The following is an 18,562-nucleotide window of genomic DNA, read 5'->3' as shown; positions in this document are numbered from 1 at the left end:
TCTGAGACAGAGGCACGGCAAACTTGAGCTAGGTGTGTACTGACAAGAGCCTTCACAACAATCCAGCGTTGAACAGCTGATCTCCTCCTGGTCTGGAGGAGAGAGAGCTGGTCTGATGAGGCCCAGGTGTGCACGATCCGGGAAGGCGTGGACCGAGGGCGTGAACCCGCCATGAGTGAACCAGGCAAAACAGGGGAGAGGGAGAGAGAGAGGAAAAAAGAGAAGAGAAGGAGGGCTAGGAGTGAAGAGATGCTGATCAGCGCCTTGCCGATCCTGCAGGTCGTGACACAATGAGTCTTTCACATCACTGTGGAGGAATTTTGGCCTACTCTTCTTTGATTTAATTCAGCCACACTGAACGGCCTGTTTAAGTTCATGTTGAAGCAATTTGATTTGAGCCCTGTTAATAGGAAAATTGTACTTAGTAGTCAGTATACTCTTTTAATGATATAAGTTTGCATATGGTAGAATGCTGCATGTAATTATTTGTGTGTAGAAGTATATAGTTGGTGGCATATTGAAAGAATGTCTCATCCTAGGAGGTCTGTAACATTCTAGGGTGTTCACCCCCAGATCCTAGGAGCATGAGAGATGGTATGGTAAAATGCTTTTTATTTCACAAAAAGCTGTTACTTTTATGCCAGATGTAACAGGACACAAACCTTCCCAAAAAAGTTCAGCTCTTGTCTCATTCTTTCAGAAGATTTGGGAGTACCCACTACTCCATATGGTCCTTCAGCTGGACTCCAAGTAGTCCTGAAAAAAGCTAGTGGGAAGGACTACTTGTCCATAGTGACTACGTGTGCAGTGCAAATAATCCCAGCCTTATTTTAAGAATGAACATCACAGGAAGCAATTTGCTCATCACACACGACCCTTAATGCTGAAGGTCAGTTGCACTCAGACATTCCAGGCTAGTTTCCTAGCTAACCCTGTAAGGCACTTACCACCCCGTCATGTTTTGATGTCATCAGCAGTCGTTTCAAACATTGCCCAATTTGACGAAAACTTTGCATCATCACCCAAAAGTTGATGAATGTAATTGACATGTTACGGTGTCTGGTTGCACCATTGAAGCAAACTGTGGCTGCTCCACTTCCTGCATCCTTGCAGTTTTATAATCATATTTCACCTGGTAATCATGAAGAAAGGACTCATAATACTCAACAATCACGCTTCTTGTAGGATCTCAGTATGAGCAAGTTCAGTGATAATGGCAAAGCAATTATATTCTGTAGCACAACTTGTGATGCTACAAATCTTAACCAATCATTACACAACTAATAGTAAATGAATTTTGTGCTGTCCACGGCTGGTTCAGAGTGTAGGACCCACCCATGAAGGATGGGGTCAGATTGATTTTGTTTTTTTGTGGTCATAGATTATTCATCTACACAGCTCTCCAAGTCTGTTGTCCAGTAACAGTAAGGAATCCCCGCTTCTTTCCCATTATTTTTCATTCAGGGTCTTGACAAAGACTTGACAGACTTGAGCATATCCTAACATAAAGTCCCTAAATGTGAAGTCTTGGCAACAAAATAAACACCACATGTCATCTTATAATGTTTAATTTAGATTGTTTAATGTTAATTCCATGCTGTGTTTCAGTAAGAACAATACAGATTCCCTGTCTGTGGCTCCAGTCAGATATCCAGTAGTACAAATCAGCTCCAAGTTACACATAATGAAGCAACACAAAAAGAAACTGCAAAAGAAAAAACACCCTCTGAATGGCAGAGGAGCATTGATAAAAAGCAGGGGGAAGCAGCAGAAAAGAAAAATAGAATATTAATTCTTTTTAACTCATGCAAGTACTAATCTTCTTTATTTAAGGATGGGGCCAAATTAAGTCTACTCTTTTACACAAGTTAGAGAGCTCCTAAGTTTGTTTTTCTTTTTTCAAACCACCAGCAAGAGATAAACCTTCAGAGAGCCAGAATGTGTGCACAGTTACAGTATTTCAGCACAAAGTACAGTCCAAAGACAACTACATGAACATGACAACAGAATCACTATGGTGTAAAAGTTAAGCACTTCTTTGCCCCACGTGGATATCGCGAATATTGCCAACTTCCTCTCAACTACTAAGTTAACAAAAAGGGCACTTGTACTCGTCCAAACTGCCCCTAAAAACGGTCAAATGATCTGCATGACATTTCATTAAAAACAGATAAAATAGCTCCCACAACTAATAGTCAACATTGTCAGTAATAAAAGTTAATTTCTGTAATTACATTAAGAAAAAAAAATTCTCAATACATCCAGCAACTGATAAAAATATTGAGGAAAAAAAAAGAAGAAGCAAAAAACAACAAAAAAATACAATAATGAAACCAAAAGATAACATTTTCAGAACTGCTTGTACCAGGACAAAATAAAAGAAACAATCCAGGGACCGCTTTCTTTATCTTTGCCTTTCTAACATTGTATTTCCTGCCTCAATTAAGTGGTATTTACTTGAACGATGTCAGGGCTAATATAAAAAATAAAAAAAAAGAAGAGAAAAATTAACTTGTTAACTCCGTGGCCCTGTTGGGTCTTGGAGCTACAGAGGTGGAAGAAAAGGAAAAAGGACAACAAAGAGGAAAGTGACTTGTAGATGGATGGGTGGGGCGGTTGAGGAGGAGGAAGATGAAGGTGGAGGGAGTGCAGGGGGTGGGGTGAGGGTCTCAAGTTGTTGGCTGTTGGTGGCATAGTCTCACTGGGCCTCGTCCTCAGCGTCTTGCAGTGCCTCTTTGTTCTGTTCTTCACCTGGTGGAGAGAGATTTACTGTTAGCTCCTCTTAAAAAACCTCACAAGATATCATCCTTCGGTAGTGCACAAGTGGCAGGCATGTCTGACGTGACAGGTGAAACTGAACACAAACCAAAGCCTTGAGGACCTGAGGAGATTATGGTGGTAGCTATTTCGCTTAAGAGTTTGCAGCTTCTCTCTGAGTATTTGGCTTCCTGTCACTGCAATAACAGAAATGGTGACACTGCCCCCTTTGGACACCTTTATGTGTTCGGCGTAAGTTACCATAGCGATGTAAAGAGAGTCACCTTCATGACACTGAATCACTAACCTGTTAATGTAACTTTTTCACCCTCCAAATATATGATGATAATGGCAGAGATATTCTGAATAGTCTTTCCTACAACAGACTGATATATGAACCAGGCTGGATGAGAATTATTAGAGGACTACAGACAAGACACTCAGATGAACAGAAGGTCTGCATTTTACGGCAGCATCCAAGTAGTAGTGGTACCAATAATTTCTAATAAATGCATGCACAGTGGTATTATGATTACCAGTGCATGGAACAGCGGGTTCGAATCAAGCCGACTGCAATTACTTGGTTGGTTTAATCTGCATATGCAAAACACTCATATCTTCAAATCCCTCATTTCAGCTAAATCTGACCCGTTTATCAGCCAAAGTGTTTTTAGAACTAATAGGTTGCATGCACCCTGTGAATACAATGAAAAACAAAGTGCAGTTAGCCTACCACTGCTACTGCTACAGAAACCGATTTTACCAAAGTGCCTGAAACAAGTTGAACTCCACTGAAATCTGCTTGGAGGACTTTGAGGCAGATTTTTCTTAGAGACAGATGATTTCACAAGGACTAAAGACTGACAAAAAACAAAAACTGGTAAATAAAGAGATAAATATCGAGAATGCAGAACAGTGTATTAGGGCAGGGCAACGTGGCCAGAAATATTTATCACGATATATATTCGAAAATTTGCGATAAACGATATAACTGATGATATAATTGACGCCAGACAAAATGCTTTACAACTCCACAACTTTATTAATGCAAACCCCCCCCCCAAAAAAAACCCTCGTCAATGTATTTTCACTTAAACGAGCAGCTGTTTTTTTATGTGCATTAGAACTATTAAAAAAAAAAATTTAACAGTGCAAATGCAAATTCTTTGCTGACAGTTTAACCAGTGGAAATTGGCCAACATATCCTGAGCATAACCATGTATAATATCCACAAAACTTAAAAAGAGGTTATACACACACACACACAATACGGTAATATTATGTTGAAGCACAGTACGTATCACTCCGCGAGGCTCCTGACTACGGTAGCCGTAATGCTCCGACAATCCATCAAGCGGTGCGGCTTCGTAGCTTACGAAGTCGTACTACAACATTTTTTGACAGATTTCTGCGCGCCGTGTACCACATAAAATCGGTTCGGGGTCAGTAAACACAACCAGAATTCATACATAAGGCACACGGGATTATAAGGGGCACTGTCGATTTTTCAGAAAATCGAAGGATTGATTTTAAGTGTGCCGTATTTTCCAAAAAAACAAAACAAAACACAGTAACAGCGACGGCCCGCTAGCATGCTCTACCAAAAATTGTGCTTTGTTGTGTATCTGACGGAAGAAAGCCAAACCAGTTCCACACCACTGAAGTTGGAGCATTTTTACAAACCAATTCTGGTTCATCCGTTTCATTCAACGATCCGCTTTCGCCCTTCTCATTCTCTGTCGCCGCCATGTGCGTATGAAAACAAACGCACTGCGCATGCGCGTTTTACCTATATTCTATCGCGATATTTCATTTTCTTATCATTGCCTAACATTATACCGGTATTACCATGAACAGTATGATATGGCCCAATCCTACAGTGCATGTAGAACTGTTTCCAGATTAGATTTCCTCCACAAACACTGTGCTCACAGCCAAAGCTGTGTGCCTGACACGACCATATTGGGGATATCCTCTCTCACTGACATCATACAGTGTTGAGTAGAAAAAAAAAAGTGTTTAGATGTGATTACATGCACTGACACTGAGCTGATTCTTTAAATCTTTAGCCACCCACCACTGAAAAAATGAAAATATAAAATAAAGAAAAGCATAATGGGTCCACTTTAGGTTCCATCAATATTTATTACTGTACTGTTATGTATGTGACTTGTTTATAACGGGGGAAAAGAAACAAAACCCCAAACACTTGAATTTTGCAACTAGCAGAAATCTGTAAAGAAAACCTGCACGCTGGATGCTAATTTTCTACGGTTTCAGGTGTTGGGTGAAATGGTGCATTCATTTCCATAGTTTGGAAACAGAGCTCAAAGTGTGTGTTTGTGTGCTGGTGGTGGGGGGCAAGTTTTACATAAAACTCAACACCTTCAGTGTTAGCTTAGCTTAGGTTAACAAGCACCTCTAGAAGGCAATGGTTTTGGCAAACACTGCCATTTCCATTAAACTAATAATGACCCTGTTCTTCACCAAATACTGCAGCACTACTTTAAACGTGAACGTGAACATACCACTTGAATGGACCTGAATGTCTTTAAATGACTGGCTGGCTATACTGGTCCACGGTGTGAAAGCATGCAAATAACATGATGTAAAGCACTCTGCTTGTGCACAGGTACAACGGGGAACTACTCATCACACTATACAAACTACCTTTAGTCAAGTGAGCCAGTTACATGAGACTGTGATGGGAAGACCAAAGATTAGAGCATGTCACCAAAAGTTAATACAAGATCCAAGTGAATGGGTGAGTGAGTGGGCTGAATTATTAAACCATGAGTGAGCTAGTGCAGAGAGGTAAAAACAAGCCACACACAACACACACAGAGCAAATGTGTGGGTGAGCAACACTTACAAAGTACAGTTAACATGGGAAATGTACAGGTTTGTTTCCTTTAGGACTCTACAGCAGAGGGAATGAGAAAAAGACAAGAGAGGTGATGAGTCACTGAAATAATAATAATGATAATAAAAAAAGGTCTTGGTGGACGCTCTGCAGCGTAGCTGATGCATACTGCTGGAATGAAAGGAATAGAAAAAAATGAATCAAAAAGGGCTGAATGATTTCTTTTTTGTAAATTTCTTACACCAAAAGTTGTTGCTAGTAACAGCTGAACAGCTACAAGAAGATCAGCTATGACAGATTTACTCTGCTGCACTTTATTAATCATTGTGGGACTTGGCGAACCAAGACAAATGCTGGCTGTATCAGCTTCATGTGTCATCTGTATGCAGATGACTGCGCTCTTTATGCCTTACAAGACAGCACATCCCTCTGTATCATTTCTGAGGTTTTGGTTAGAGACCAAAACAAGCTAGTGTTGTGCCATTACCACAGGTGTTGGTTTCAGGTAACTAGCCACACCTCACTAGTTAGGCAGTAGCTTGCCAAATAGACAGCTTTAGACAGCTGTTGGAATCTCAACCTCCATGTTTGAGCTTATTAACACAGTGTTTTAACTTAGTGAGGCCATCTAGGTATATTAACAGCCACCCAAGTTGTGGTGACTCACTTTGTCTGCTATTTTTTTCCCCTTTTAAAGCTAAAGAGAACAACACTGTCGACAACTGATAGTCTTCTCACACTTGCCATTTGGGCCAGCTGACCAGGTAGCTTGAACCCTCAATATCAATCAGCTGCATCTCCAGCATATCTGTCAGATCTATCTCAGCTGCACTGTCATGGGCTGCAATCAACCACTGCTGCGGTCTGGAAAACTACATAAACCAGAACCTGCAGCAGCTGGAGAACGAGTCCGTGTGGCTCCACATATTACATGTGTGAGCTAAACATGTGCAATTTTACAAAACTGGTCTCAGGCACACTACTATATCTGTAGTGATGAAGTTTTCTCTGTGTGGAATTTACTTCACACAAATTCATTCAAATTTTGATTCGACTGTTGAAAACAGTTTTTCTTAAATCATTCAGCACGAGAATCTAATTCTGACACAGGAGCACAGGTTAGATGGGATGCCTCCAGTTCAGCGTCATGTCAACACAGCAATTCCCCCCCACAAAAAACAAAAACTCTCTGTACCTCGACAGGCACACTGTGAGCACCTGACACAGTCCTGACGGCTGCTGTTGACTTGTTTTATTTTAAAATTGAAATTTGTGTCAAATTATTAACAAAAGGTGCATTACCACTGAAAAAACCCTCAGACCTATGTACGTGTTGACTGGAGGAACAACTCTCAGGGTGGGAATTTCATTGCTGACTGCTGGAAACTGACCAAGTGAGTTATTGTTTTCTGCAGCATAGTTACACATCCTGCATTTGGGATTGTCGGGCTATGCTGCTAAAGCACAAGGCTTGGTGTGCTAGAGGAATACGTGGTCTTAGAAAAATTCCTAGATATTAGTTCTTGGGAAATCCGAGTTCCCAGAACTTTCCATCGAAAAGCAGATTAGAGAAGACCTCTAACTTTTTTTTCCTAGCTGTCTAGTGTTTAAATTCTGCACAAACAGTCCTTGAGCAGGAATACCACTCAGCTTTTCAAGTAAACAAAAACAAAACGTAGCAACATGTCTGATTAGTTGCAACTGAATTGAACTGTTAGGCAGTTGATTTTCTATCAAGCCTTTTTCTATTATTTTTCGCAAGCTGTCAGTGAGACAAAAAAGCCATCAAGATGCTCACAGTATAAAGACACATTATAAGAACAAATGTAAGAAAGTGTTAAGGTGAAGATGAGTGGGTTAGTGTCAGCAGCTTGTCCTGGAAAAAGATCTGCATTGAGACACAGGTAGAAATACCATCATAGAAAAACACCTGATGAAATAAACACACTACAGGACTGTTACCTTCTCCCTGCATATCTGAAGTCCATAGTGTCAGGTTGTCACGTAACAACTGCATGATAAGTGTGGAGTCCTTGTAGCTTTCTTCACTCAGTGTGTCCAGTTCTGCGATGGCGTCATCGAACGCAGCCTTTGCCAACCTGAGCAAACAAACGTGTGCTGAAATCACATCATGCTTCAGACAGAAAAATCATGTTTTTACTGATTATTTTTAAGCTGCGTTATGATTCCAGCTGTACGAAATCATGTAGCACTGTGTGTCTGGAACTCAGTATTGGGTAAATGTGAACATAAAGTCAAAGACAATCAAGAATGGCTTATAATATACAGCATTACTGCAAAGTCTAAGTCTAATCCTCAACCTATGGGCATGAGGAGGGCGAAGGTCAACCTCAAACAGGAGTTGAGTCAGGGTTCGTCATACAGTCCACTCAGCAGTGAGGGACAGTCTTGCTGTTATGTAATATACAGACAAAAAACAAAAAAACAAACAGCTGCCCTGAGTTACAGTGACAGTGCTGCTGCAGTGATGGAGCAGTGACCTGCAAGCGCGGTCAGGTGAGTTGAGAATCTCATAGTAGAAGACGGAGAAGTTGAGGGCGAGCCCGAGGCGGATGGGGTGTGTGGGTGGCAGCTCTGACATGGCTAGGTCAGTAGCAGCTTTGTAGGCCACCAGACTGTTCTCTGCTGCCTCCTTTCTGTCGTTGCCAGTGGCAAACTCTGCCAGGTACCTGTGGTAGTCACCCTTCCTGCAAGTGGAAGGAAACAAAGAAACATTTTACATGTTATTTCCTGTGAAGTGTTCCTGACAACGGTTTCCTGTGTCGATAAATACCCCAGCCCAAAAAGATAGCTGTACTTGATTACCAGAGGAAGTTACTGTATTTATCTGATAATTAACATCAAGGCTCTTACATTTTGTTGTAGAAGACCTTCGACTCTCCTATCTTAGCAGATGGCAGTAGGTGCCTTTCAAGTGCTTCCAGAATTTCATTACAGATGTTCTTCAGCTCCTTCTCCACCTGTTGATAAAAACACACTGATTGAGTGATCCTCTTCCTCTGACACAATCTCCAAGTATCAATTTGGATTCCTGCTCCTGTGTAATTTCAGAATCCAGTATGAGAAATTCTGCCCGTTTCTGCAAAGGTTCACGTTCAAGATCCATCAAGATCAAAAAAGGATCCAATAACTTGGGACAACAAACACATATCTGTGGTCTCTTTAGGACCTTTATCACCCCCTTTAAACTCCCTGCTAACAACATTTGTAATATCTTTAATATTTGACATTTATTAATCCAATTAGGATGTTGCTCAACGCTTATCAGAAGCTCAAGAGTGTTTCCCCACACGAGCAGGCCACCCAAGTACACTCAAGCCTTTTTGACTTTTCTTTTATCCCTTTGAAAAACGCGACACCATCAGCAGCCATTTTTCTTGCACAGACAGCCTCCGTACTCCTATTCTGTTGCTGCTGACCAAACAGACTCACTGTCCATCAATACTACTCAACCGCTTTTCCACTGAGTCTCTTATCCCACCAAATAACTGGCTCCAACTCCACCCTCTGGGACTGCAGCTTGGAACTGGAGTCTACACTTATCTCCTATTTATTTGTAACACAGTAATTAGTTTGTAAAATATTTGCAGAGAACCTTATAACTGGTATTATTTAATAATTCCCACATGTGCATGCACATAGCAGCCCATTCTTCACCACAAACAGAAACTAAATCTGTGGGAAACACTGCCATATTTGTAAACCGATTCCCTTCAACCTTTATTTAAACTCCAACCTAACAACCTCTTTAATGGACCACTTAGAGTAGCTTTAATATTTGATATTTACTAAACAATCAGGATGTTGCTCAAAGCTTATCGAATGGCGTGCCAGTGATAAGAAATGTGTCTGCCAGGGACTTAGAGAGCTACTAACAAAATCAAGGTGTACTCTCCCTGAATCCAATTATGTCATTGACTGCAGTCCAAGTGCCTCTCCCATCTCTGACACTCTCTGGCCTCTCCCATTATAACAGCAGCTCTTATTTCCCTTCATAAAAAAGGCAAGAGTGGAGGACTTGCCAACTATGACTCAGATGCAGTCTGTCCAGTAGCTGCTCAGAGTGTGCATCGCTAATGTGTGTTTGTGATCTCGCACTAACACAGCCGATCTTTATAATGAGAACACATTCTGGATGCTGAGACATTACAGAACAATCTAAAACAGAAATCTAAGCTTGAGCCTTTCTCGAGTGCTTTACCTTTTGCCTGTATTCCCGGATCATCTTCAGTTTCTCTTCTCCGCCCTTGTTCTCTTCCCTCTGTTCGATACTGCTGATTATCCTCCAGGAGGCTCTCCGAGCTCCGATCACATTCTTGTAGGCCACTGATAGTAGGTTCCTCTCCTCCACTGTGAGCTCCACGTCCATGTCTGCCACCTTCTTCATAGACTCCACCATCTCTGTTAAAAGAAATGCCCAGGATTTGCCAACAGTTTTATTTTTGTCATGTCTCTTGAGAGTATGCCTCATTGGCAACATTGTCAACCTAAGTGGCACAATCTGACGTGCCTCACAAATTCATGGGTTTCGGGCTGATAATCATAATAAATGAAACAGTCGGACGCCTGGCAAACCGTGCCCAGAGATGACATGCAAGAAAGGGCATTGATGTGAGGTGACAGACAGTGTTAAAGAGTAAATGCTGAGGCAGTTTCTTCCATCTCTGGCACCAATCCAACAAACACACACACACACACACACACACACACACACACACACACACACACACACATAAACTGGTTACTTGCTTAAGCGATAAGCAATGCACTTCTCAGTTTAAGCTGTGTGCCATCATTTACCGCTGGGGAGGGGTTTAACCCTTTGAAAGTAGGTTAAACGGATAGTACGGATGGAAAAGTGGCTGATGTAATTTAGCAAACATCTGACTCCCCGCCCCTCCTCGCCTCACCTTAAAATATGAAACCTTCAAAGAAAAAAGAAACCTTTACCTGACATGTTAAAATTTCATTAAGCTTAAGAGTGATCGAATAGATTTGCATTAGCCAGTAAACCATTTAGCCAGTAAACCATAAATCTCTCTGCAAATACACTCGGTTCAAATCCCGTGAATGAGTCATGGTACATTCACTTAACGTTACTGAGCAACGTGTGACCGGGTGGCAAAGGCAGTCGTCTAAAAACAGCCTGTACACGGCCTGTAATGGTATGACAGTGTTATAGGAGTGCACCGGGGAGAGGAAGAGGGGGTCGTTTCTGCCAATCGATCTGTCCAGCTTGCTTGCATGGGAACACCCCACGAAGTGAACATCTGACCTCCCACTCCCTGCTAATACACATTGGTTTCAAGGTGCTAATCCTCCTAGTATCTGCAACAGAATGGCGTAAAAGTTGCCAGGTCAATAAACGGAGTCAGTTAAGCAACGAGTGCTGCTTATACCGAAAAGAAGCACTGGCTCATGTGTAAAGTTACACAGCTAGCTGGTGCAGGGGAGGCAACTCCTGACAGCTCACGCTCCACTAATCCGCCATTTTGTTGTAGCCCCTTCGCTAATGCTAGCCAATGTCTGTGACATCCGCTCACTTTTCTCAGAACAAACAGGTTTCGTGCTCACGAACTGTTTTAATGTCGCAGTACTGTCACCGGACAAAAAGCCATACGTCTTGGCCAATAAACAGTTGGAAATCTGCGATGGTAGCTGCATTAGCCATGTAGCCTGCCGCGGCTAGCGTTGAGCTACACAGCAAAGCGGTGCTCGGTTAAGGTTAGCTAGCACAGTAAAAAAAAAGAAAAAAATCCCATCGGCGAACATGTCCCACTCCAAGCCGGCCCAGAGATGGTGCCTTACCGTCATATCGCTCTGCCTGCTCGGCGAGTTTCGCCTGATAAACTAGATCCTCTCGCTCTCCCATTGTGTATCAAGATACAGGTAGCGTAGCAAAAGGGCTAATCAAAGTGACAGATCGTTAGTGCAAAACACAGTGGTGATGTGCCAGCCCTGTCTGTGGCTCCTTCAAACCAACTGGGTCGATGAGTGCTGTTCCGCCCCACCGGCAGCGCTGGGATGGAGTAAAGATGGCGACCAGCTTCATCCGGGTACTGCGCATACGCACAAGACTCACTGACTCCGATGCTTCCTCCTCTATTGTTTTTTTTTTCTTTTTTTTTGAAGAGAAAAGCAAGAGTAATAACGATAAATGCAGGCGTTGAATCACATCTACGGTATAGTGTGTTAACACCACCAGTTTCTGTTCCTGGTCTATGATATTTATAGCGGTGCAATTCTGTATTTTTTGAACTACATAAATAATACAAAACGTAGCTTGTACTCCAAAATACAGGACAGCATCATTAGACTGTGGAGCTCAAAGTGTGCCACAGAAAATTCTCAACGTAACAGACAATGTTTCTCCTTTATTTTACCTCAACATTTTCACAGATATTAACACACTTTAACATTTCAAGTAAGGTTTGAGAAGGGATAATAATAGCCGTGCTCATTAGAGCAGACCAATCCCAAAATATCAACAGTATCGATACCAACACTGGTATTACTATCTGATCAATACTAGCGTGACAAGAGCAATATTCTGTTTGCGTTTTCTAAGTCTTCTAGAGGTATTGGTAATACTCGCTATGTATTTACTTGGTATTGGATCGATACTAAAATTTGCAGTATTGCACAGTACTGCTTACAAAGTAATGTTCCACTTTATTGTAAAATGTTTTTTAATTGTCAGTAGCAACAGTTGGTCTTGAACAGCAGTCATTACTGTCATTTTTTGTGCGAACTGAAATGTACATATTGATTAAAAGTCTGTGTTCTAGCTTTAAGTGTTTGCCATTCACACTAGTGTAAATAAAAAGTTGAAGGTATAGCTAGAAAAGCCAGCATTAAAATACAGGTTAGTCTCCTTCCACGTTTTTTGGAAGTGATGGTTGACTCAAGGTGTAGGTAGTTTACCAGCATATACAAATCTAACACACAAAACGAGTCATTTGTCATGGGTTTGACTTTATTTACTAGTATATTAACACATTACATGCTACAGAAAATAAAAAGGTAATTTGTCTTGAAAGAATATAGTGTTATAATAAAATGGCACATTTTGATATTAACACAATTACCACTGCTGTTTTGCCACCCCTTCCTTTGCATGAAAGGAAACGAATGACTTCATGCAGGGCTACTAAAAAAATACTTCTTGGTGGTTTCATTGGCAACACAATTTATAAAGGTAATGATTTATGTAGCTAAGCACCTGCCATAGGCAGTATGAGTGACACAGAAGTCAGATTTGATCAAAATTACAGATAAAAATGAACCTTATCAGAAAGCTGGCAGCAAAGATGAATGCAATTTCATCAACCGGATTATCTTTTAGTAATATCTTTAAATAGGAAATATTACAGTATTGAAGCTGGATATGGCCAACACAAAAAGGAAATCTGAAAGCGAGACTGAAGATATTGGGCAGAACTATGAGGACAGAAAAGCAACGAGTAATGTCAATCTAAAGAGCACAAATATCAATGCAGAATGGACCAGATAAAATCAAATTTCATCTCCTTTAATCTCAAACGCTGGAGGATTTCACCTTCAGCATGGAGCCCCCTTCTGAATGCTGTCACAGTGCCACCTAAGGGCTGCTCAAGGAGGTGGCCAGAAACACTGTACCATTATTTCTGAGAGGAACCCTTCACATGGAAGAGAAATCAAGTTCTCACAGATCAAATTCAAAGTTGAGCAGGTTAACTCTGGTAAAGATTTAAGCCGCACACCCAGCCTGCTTCAATCCAAGCCAGTCTGCATTTTGATAAATGATGGGGATGATTGTCAGGTGTCAACAAGTAAAACCGATTCAATTTTACAAAGAGAGGGGGGGGGAAAGGCAATCTAGACCACTACTTAGAATGTGGGAAATAAAGAAAACAGAGAGAGGAATAAAGCAGTAAAGCAGATTTGGCTTGTGCATTGTAACTTAATAAAGGGCTTTAAATTAAAGACTGACAAAAAGGATTAACTGAGGAAGCACAAATGAAACAAAGGCCCATAAGCCTGAGGATTAAAAGAGCACACTGGTGGAAGATGGCAACAACATAGTTAAAAGGTTAAAAACAAAAAACGGCCAGGGATCAAATATTTCCACCATTTTCTCTTTTCTTGGACACACTTGACAAGATCTGAACACAGAGTCAGTTCTGTTACAGTAAATCCTGTGAGCGAATGGAGAGCACTAACATGTAAAGACAGTACTAACTAGTATAGTGGACAGCCTACATTCACTCTGTTCAATCATGTACATCACACGCAGAATGAGAACACCATGGCCCTTGTGAGGGGCTTGGGTGGGGGGCAGACGTGCCTCCCCCATAAGTCAGTTCGTTCATTTTGCACCCTTCACTCCCTCCCAACATGCAGCAGTAAAAAGTGTTTCGCCCCTTGGTACTAAACCAGCTATGAAGAGAACTACAAAATAACAAAAACAAACAAACAAACAAACAAAAATAAATCAATATTTATCATGTAATGATAATCACATAGTACGTCATTTCATAACAGTATGTTCTTATTTTTTCTTACAAAAAAAAAGACTACTTGGTGGTACTTGGTCATAGGTGATTGCTGGATAGGTATTTGAAGTGAGAGAATGTAGTGTTGCCTTTATCGCCTCCACCTCCTTGACAGTCTCGCAGCTTCTCTGCTTGGCTGCTGGGGCTAGAACTATGGCTATAGCTACATGAAGTTGCTCCGAGCTGCTGGTCTTCACTCAGTTCTCCGTTTGACACCAGGCAGGAGGGTAAAGTGAGTGTTGGACTGGGTCTTCTCCTCGAGAACAGCAAGCCTCCAAAACCGAGCTCAATCATTTCCCATGGAGATCAGTTAAATCTCTTTTCTAAAATGTTGCTGCTGTATTTGATCACACTGGAGTTGTGGGTAACACAGAATAGTGCTGCATTCATGTCCAATATGAAGGAAAATGTAGAAGAAAATAAAATAATGGAGCCATGTTTGACTGTGCTGCTCTGATCAGGCTTAGCATCAAGATCAGAAAATGGAAGAGGCTATGTCCAAAGGTTAGCACGTGCAGTCTTCTTTGTTTAATTCTAAACTTCAAAGAAACCTGATCAGTGTGTAGCTGTTTTCCTTCTCCTTCATGCTAACTGCAACCGGCTGATTTAGCTAAGCTAACTATCTCCACCTTCATATTCACCGTGTGGAAATGAGAGGGTTGCCTACTGTCCTCTAAGACTAAGCACATACAAAACCGGGATTGCTGCTGGATTCCCATCTGACATCAATGCAGCACAAGTGACCCCACAGTGTTCCACGATGACAGATGAAGAAACAACAGCAGTTATCTACAGGCTCTGACACAGAACGAGGAAGTGGTTGAACTCTGCGCCGAGGAGTCTCCCGAGGAGTGAGTGTTGATAATGTGTCTACGATGGAGGGAAGGTTCTAAAGGGTGTCGCCTAATCCACAGACGGGCGAGTCACTTTGTATCTGTTCCACTGTAGATGACTGAATTCGGTCTGTCAGTAAGTGAGGGCAGGTGGGGGATGCGCAGGGTAACTGTGTCTACGTAAGAGGCTAGAAATGGAGGGTATGTGCATTACAAGTCTAGTGAGGGCCAGTTTTGTTCTCAGTGATTCTCTGAAACTGTACTTGGTGCAGATAAAAGCTGGAGCTGTGAGGTGAAGTGGGGAGAGGACGTAGAATGGAGGGGAGGAGGGGCGAGGAAGGGTCTACCACTAGTGTCCAGGTAGAGGCCCGGTGGTCCGCTCTCAGCTGAGCTCGTCCTCGGCATTGTGCTGGTCCAGCAGTTTGACATGCGTGAAGGGAAAGTGGCCGCGCTTGCCTTTGCATTCCCCCTCCCATTGGCCGTTCACGTTGATTTTGGTCACCTTCACCATATCCCCCACCTGCACAGGAAGAGAGGAGAAACTATGAGACACAAGCTCAATCCAACTGTCCTCTCAAAAACCACCATGTCACATGCAGTTGCATTCATCATTAGAGTTTCTTAGCAGTAACTGTAATGATGAACAACCAGACTGACTCAGATGCTTGGAAAAACATTTGAAGCAAGCAAGAGATGCGAGTGATCTGTAGGCGAGGGCTTGCTCCTGGGTGAAGTAATGCATGATTACAGGTGACCTGCACAGGGAGGGGAGTGTCCTGTGTCACTGAACCTGCGCAAACAAAGAGCAGCAGACAGTTCCAAAGTTCAAGTCTGTGAAGGCGATGACTTAACGGCATAAGATCTATCTGATAACATTTACCAGACAGGTGCAGCTGTGTCAAAGAATTTGCACGACAGGTTTTTATATCCCGGATGTGAAGCCTCTGAAAGAAAAAAACTCAGGTTGCTGGTTTTGTCCCACCAGCAGTATGCAGAGCCTGTTGGAGGATATGAGTAATAAAGGAAGAGGAACTCCTGGAGACAGTTTTCATACTGTATCATTACCAGGTCTCAGACAAATAGTGCATCAATAGACTACACACAACTCTTCATGAGCAAACACTGGCACAATAGTGGATATAATAGCTATCATCACTACTGCAAAACAGACAATTAGTACAGTTCTTGACATTTAAAAGTGTGCTTATGCCTACAGTGAGCAACTACCGCACCACAACTACTTGAACTGGTTTGTAACAACATGCATTCATGTTAAATTCTGGTCTACAACATTTGAGTAATACTGATATCTTTAATTTTTTTTTAGTTAAGGCATCTGGGTTGTGGAATTAAGTACCACAAAGCATCAGTGGGTGCAGTACTTTTTAGCATTTTAAGTATGGTTTACAAATGTGGTTAAAAGATTCTCATTCTTGTTGCCATAAAGTTGTGTGAGAGTGATACTTGTGGTTAGAAATGTCTTGCAGTGATGAAATGCTTGTTATCTTTGCTTTTGGCATTGTGCTCTAGCTGTAAAACCATTAAGGGCGTTTCACTGTGTGAATCCAGGTGCTAGCTTTGAGTTACCACAAGTTATTGCTATCATTTAGCAATACTGGTGCATCATGAAAAGCCTGCACCCAGGAACTACAGATGGAAAGTTTCTTTTAGCTATATCTAGTGCATGTATTGCAAATAAATAAATGAATCAAATTTTTACTTGGATGATCATTAAGCTGTTTGGGGACTGTGTAGCACAGCGGTCCCCAACCCCTGGGCCTCGGACCGGTCCGTGAGTCGTTTAGTACCGGGTCGCGAGAGTTGAGGCTCAGGTGTGAAATGTATGTTTTTCAGGGTTTTTATCGGTTTTCAGCGTTATTTTGTTATCGTTTTTATTGGTAACTCGGTTTTCCTGGGTCTTTTCACGTGTGTTATGAATAAATCTTCTTTTTTTCGGTACCGGTACTAGTTTTATTTTGTTGTATTTATCCGCGACACCTTAAAGGCCGGTCCGTGGATTGTCGGGCATAAACCGGTCCTTGGCGCAAAAAAGGTGTAGCACACGGTTTACAGATTTTGATCTTTTAGATTTTTTTTAGATTTTCTCCCTTTTCAGTTAATTAAACTGATTACTTTTTACTTAATAATGTAACTTTACTGAACTAATGTCTATTGTATGTTGTGCACCATATTTGCACTTGTTCACTAATCCTGTAGTATCCAGTGTGGGCGTGTATGACAAGTTCTAGGATGGCAGTTAATGTTAGCTAGAATATTCTGCATGTTATTTCATACTGAGCCGTTTTATCTTTACAGTTCAGTTACTTATGCTGCGTTTTATTTCCCTTAATGGTAGAGGCTGTATGTAATAGGTAGGAAGATAGGTAAACGATTACCTAAGACAAAGGTTGGTTATGAAAACATTCATTAGTTGAAAATACCAGTGTTTACATAAAAAGGACTTTACTGAACACATTTAAATGCCAATTCCATCCATTTAAACATATTAAAGCTTTAACTTGAGTTCTGTGTATTCAGTGTAGTCCCTGCAGTAAGGACTACAACTACAAGAGTTTCTTGATTTGTTTTTTATGTTAATGACGATGATGATGTACTGATGACGTAAAAGCAGGTGCAGGCAACGGCAGACTAGCTGAGCTGGTGAAGAATAGTTACTGCTTTCAACCACAATGGCCAACAAATAGGGCTGCTCAATTAATCGAATTTTAATCACGATTACGATCTGGGCTTTCAACGATCATTAAAAATGACTGAGCCGATTATTAGCCCCTCCCTCATTTATCCGACACCTTAAAGGCCGGTCCGTGAAAATATTGTCGGGCATAAACCGGTCCGTGGCATAAACCGGTCCGTGGCATAAACCGGTCCGAAAATATTGTCGGGCATAAACCGGTCCGTGGCATAAACCGGTCCAAAAAAGGTTGGAGACCGCTGATTAAGAGGACCCGAGGGAAGCTCGGAAAGCTAAGCAGAAGTTATTTTGAGAGGAGAGTGACTGCCGTTGGTTGAAAAGAGAGGTAAAAAAAAAAAAGAAAAAACTTCAGTGGTGTTGCACACTATTTTATATTATTTTTTAAAGTCATTGTTAACCCTTTAAAGCCGGTCAGAGCAGCATGCTCCGTTTTGTGTAACTATTTTTTAAATCCCTGTAGAATCTGAACTGCGTAAGCTAGCGCAATAATTTGTTTTGCATATGAAACCGGAGGAGTTGTACTTACATCTTATGCCATCAGCTTGTCCTTGGTCACTGTTTCCTTCCGCATAAAGCTTTGCAAAAATTGCATAAAAAGCTCTTGCAGGAACAAAAACATAATATTCCAGAAACACGCTTTGCCGATCCAATCAGCTGTTCGTAAGACTTCCCACAGTGAAACAGATGTCAGCGCAAACTGTCGCATGTGCGCCATTTCCTGGCCGAAACCGGAAGTGATGTCATTTTTGCGGAAATGTAGTTTTTTTTTACTTGTAGGCCTTAAAAGCCTATACTGGTCATGTTTGACTTTTCTGAATAGTTTCTGGGATGCTTAGAACTC

At 41.6% G+C, this 18,562-nt stretch overlaps 2 protein-coding genes across 3 annotated transcripts in view; both read right to left on the bottom strand.

Moving 5' to 3' along the window:
- Window positions 1-1,552: 1,552 nt before the first annotated feature.
- On the bottom strand, window positions 1,553-11,725 carry ywhae1 (tyrosine 3-monooxygenase/tryptophan 5-monooxygenase activation protein, epsilon polypeptide 1). Of its 2 annotated transcripts, XM_005738312.2 has the most exons (7): window positions 11,450-11,725; window positions 9,843-10,042; window positions 8,495-8,601; window positions 8,122-8,328; window positions 7,583-7,719; window positions 5,630-5,677; window positions 2,688-2,751 (listed from the first exon to the last, which is right to left on the bottom strand). In XM_005738312.2, the coding sequence occupies exons 1-6, from the start codon at window positions 11,511-11,513 to the stop codon at window positions 5,670-5,672; spliced, it is 723 nt and encodes a 240-aa protein (XP_005738369.1). In that variant the 5' UTR covers window positions 11,514-11,725; the 3' UTR covers window positions 2,688-2,751; window positions 5,630-5,669. The 2 variants fall into 2 exon arrangements, with proteins under 2 accessions (XP_005738367.1, XP_005738369.1); XM_005738310.1 differs by lacking the exon at window positions 5,630-5,677 and having other exon boundaries at window positions 1,553-2,751; window positions 11,450-11,724.
- Window positions 11,726-12,596: 871 nt separating this feature from the next.
- Window positions 12,597-18,562, bottom strand: part of crk (v-crk avian sarcoma virus CT10 oncogene homolog) — a 12,158-nt gene continuing 6,192 nt past the window's right edge. Inside the window, exon 3 of the mRNA XM_005738307.1 lies at window positions 12,597-15,528. Within this exon, the coding sequence (XP_005738364.1) occupies window positions 15,391-15,528 (138 nt within the window). The 3' untranslated portion in view covers window positions 12,597-15,390. The remainder of the gene's footprint in view (window positions 15,529-18,562) is intronic.

This window comes from Pundamilia nyererei, unplaced genomic scaffold (assembly GCF_000239375.1).
Source record: "Pundamilia nyererei isolate P.nyererei 1_Seehausen unplaced genomic scaffold, PunNye1.0 scaffold00083, whole genome shotgun sequence".
Lineage (NCBI taxonomy): Eukaryota > Metazoa > Chordata > Actinopteri > Cichliformes > Cichlidae > Pundamilia > Pundamilia nyererei.
Note: the sequence above shows the minus strand (reverse complement) of the source record. Positions and strands in the feature narration are given on the sequence as shown.

Bases quoted from the DNA above. Each gene is read 5' to 3' on its own strand.
- ywhae1 (XM_005738310.1), bottom strand. From the start codon at position 11,513: ATGGGAGAGCGAGAGGATCTAGTTTATCAGGCGAAACTCGCCGAGCAG. The intron at 10,043-11,449 runs GTAAGGCACCAT...TTCTTTTAACAG, and splicing joins GCAGGCAGAGCGATATGACG to AGATGGTGGAGTCTATGAAG. The intron at 7,720-8,121 runs GTCACTGCTCCA...TTGTTTGCTCAG, and splicing joins TCACCTGACCGCGCTTGCAG to GTTGGCAAAGGCTGCGTTCG.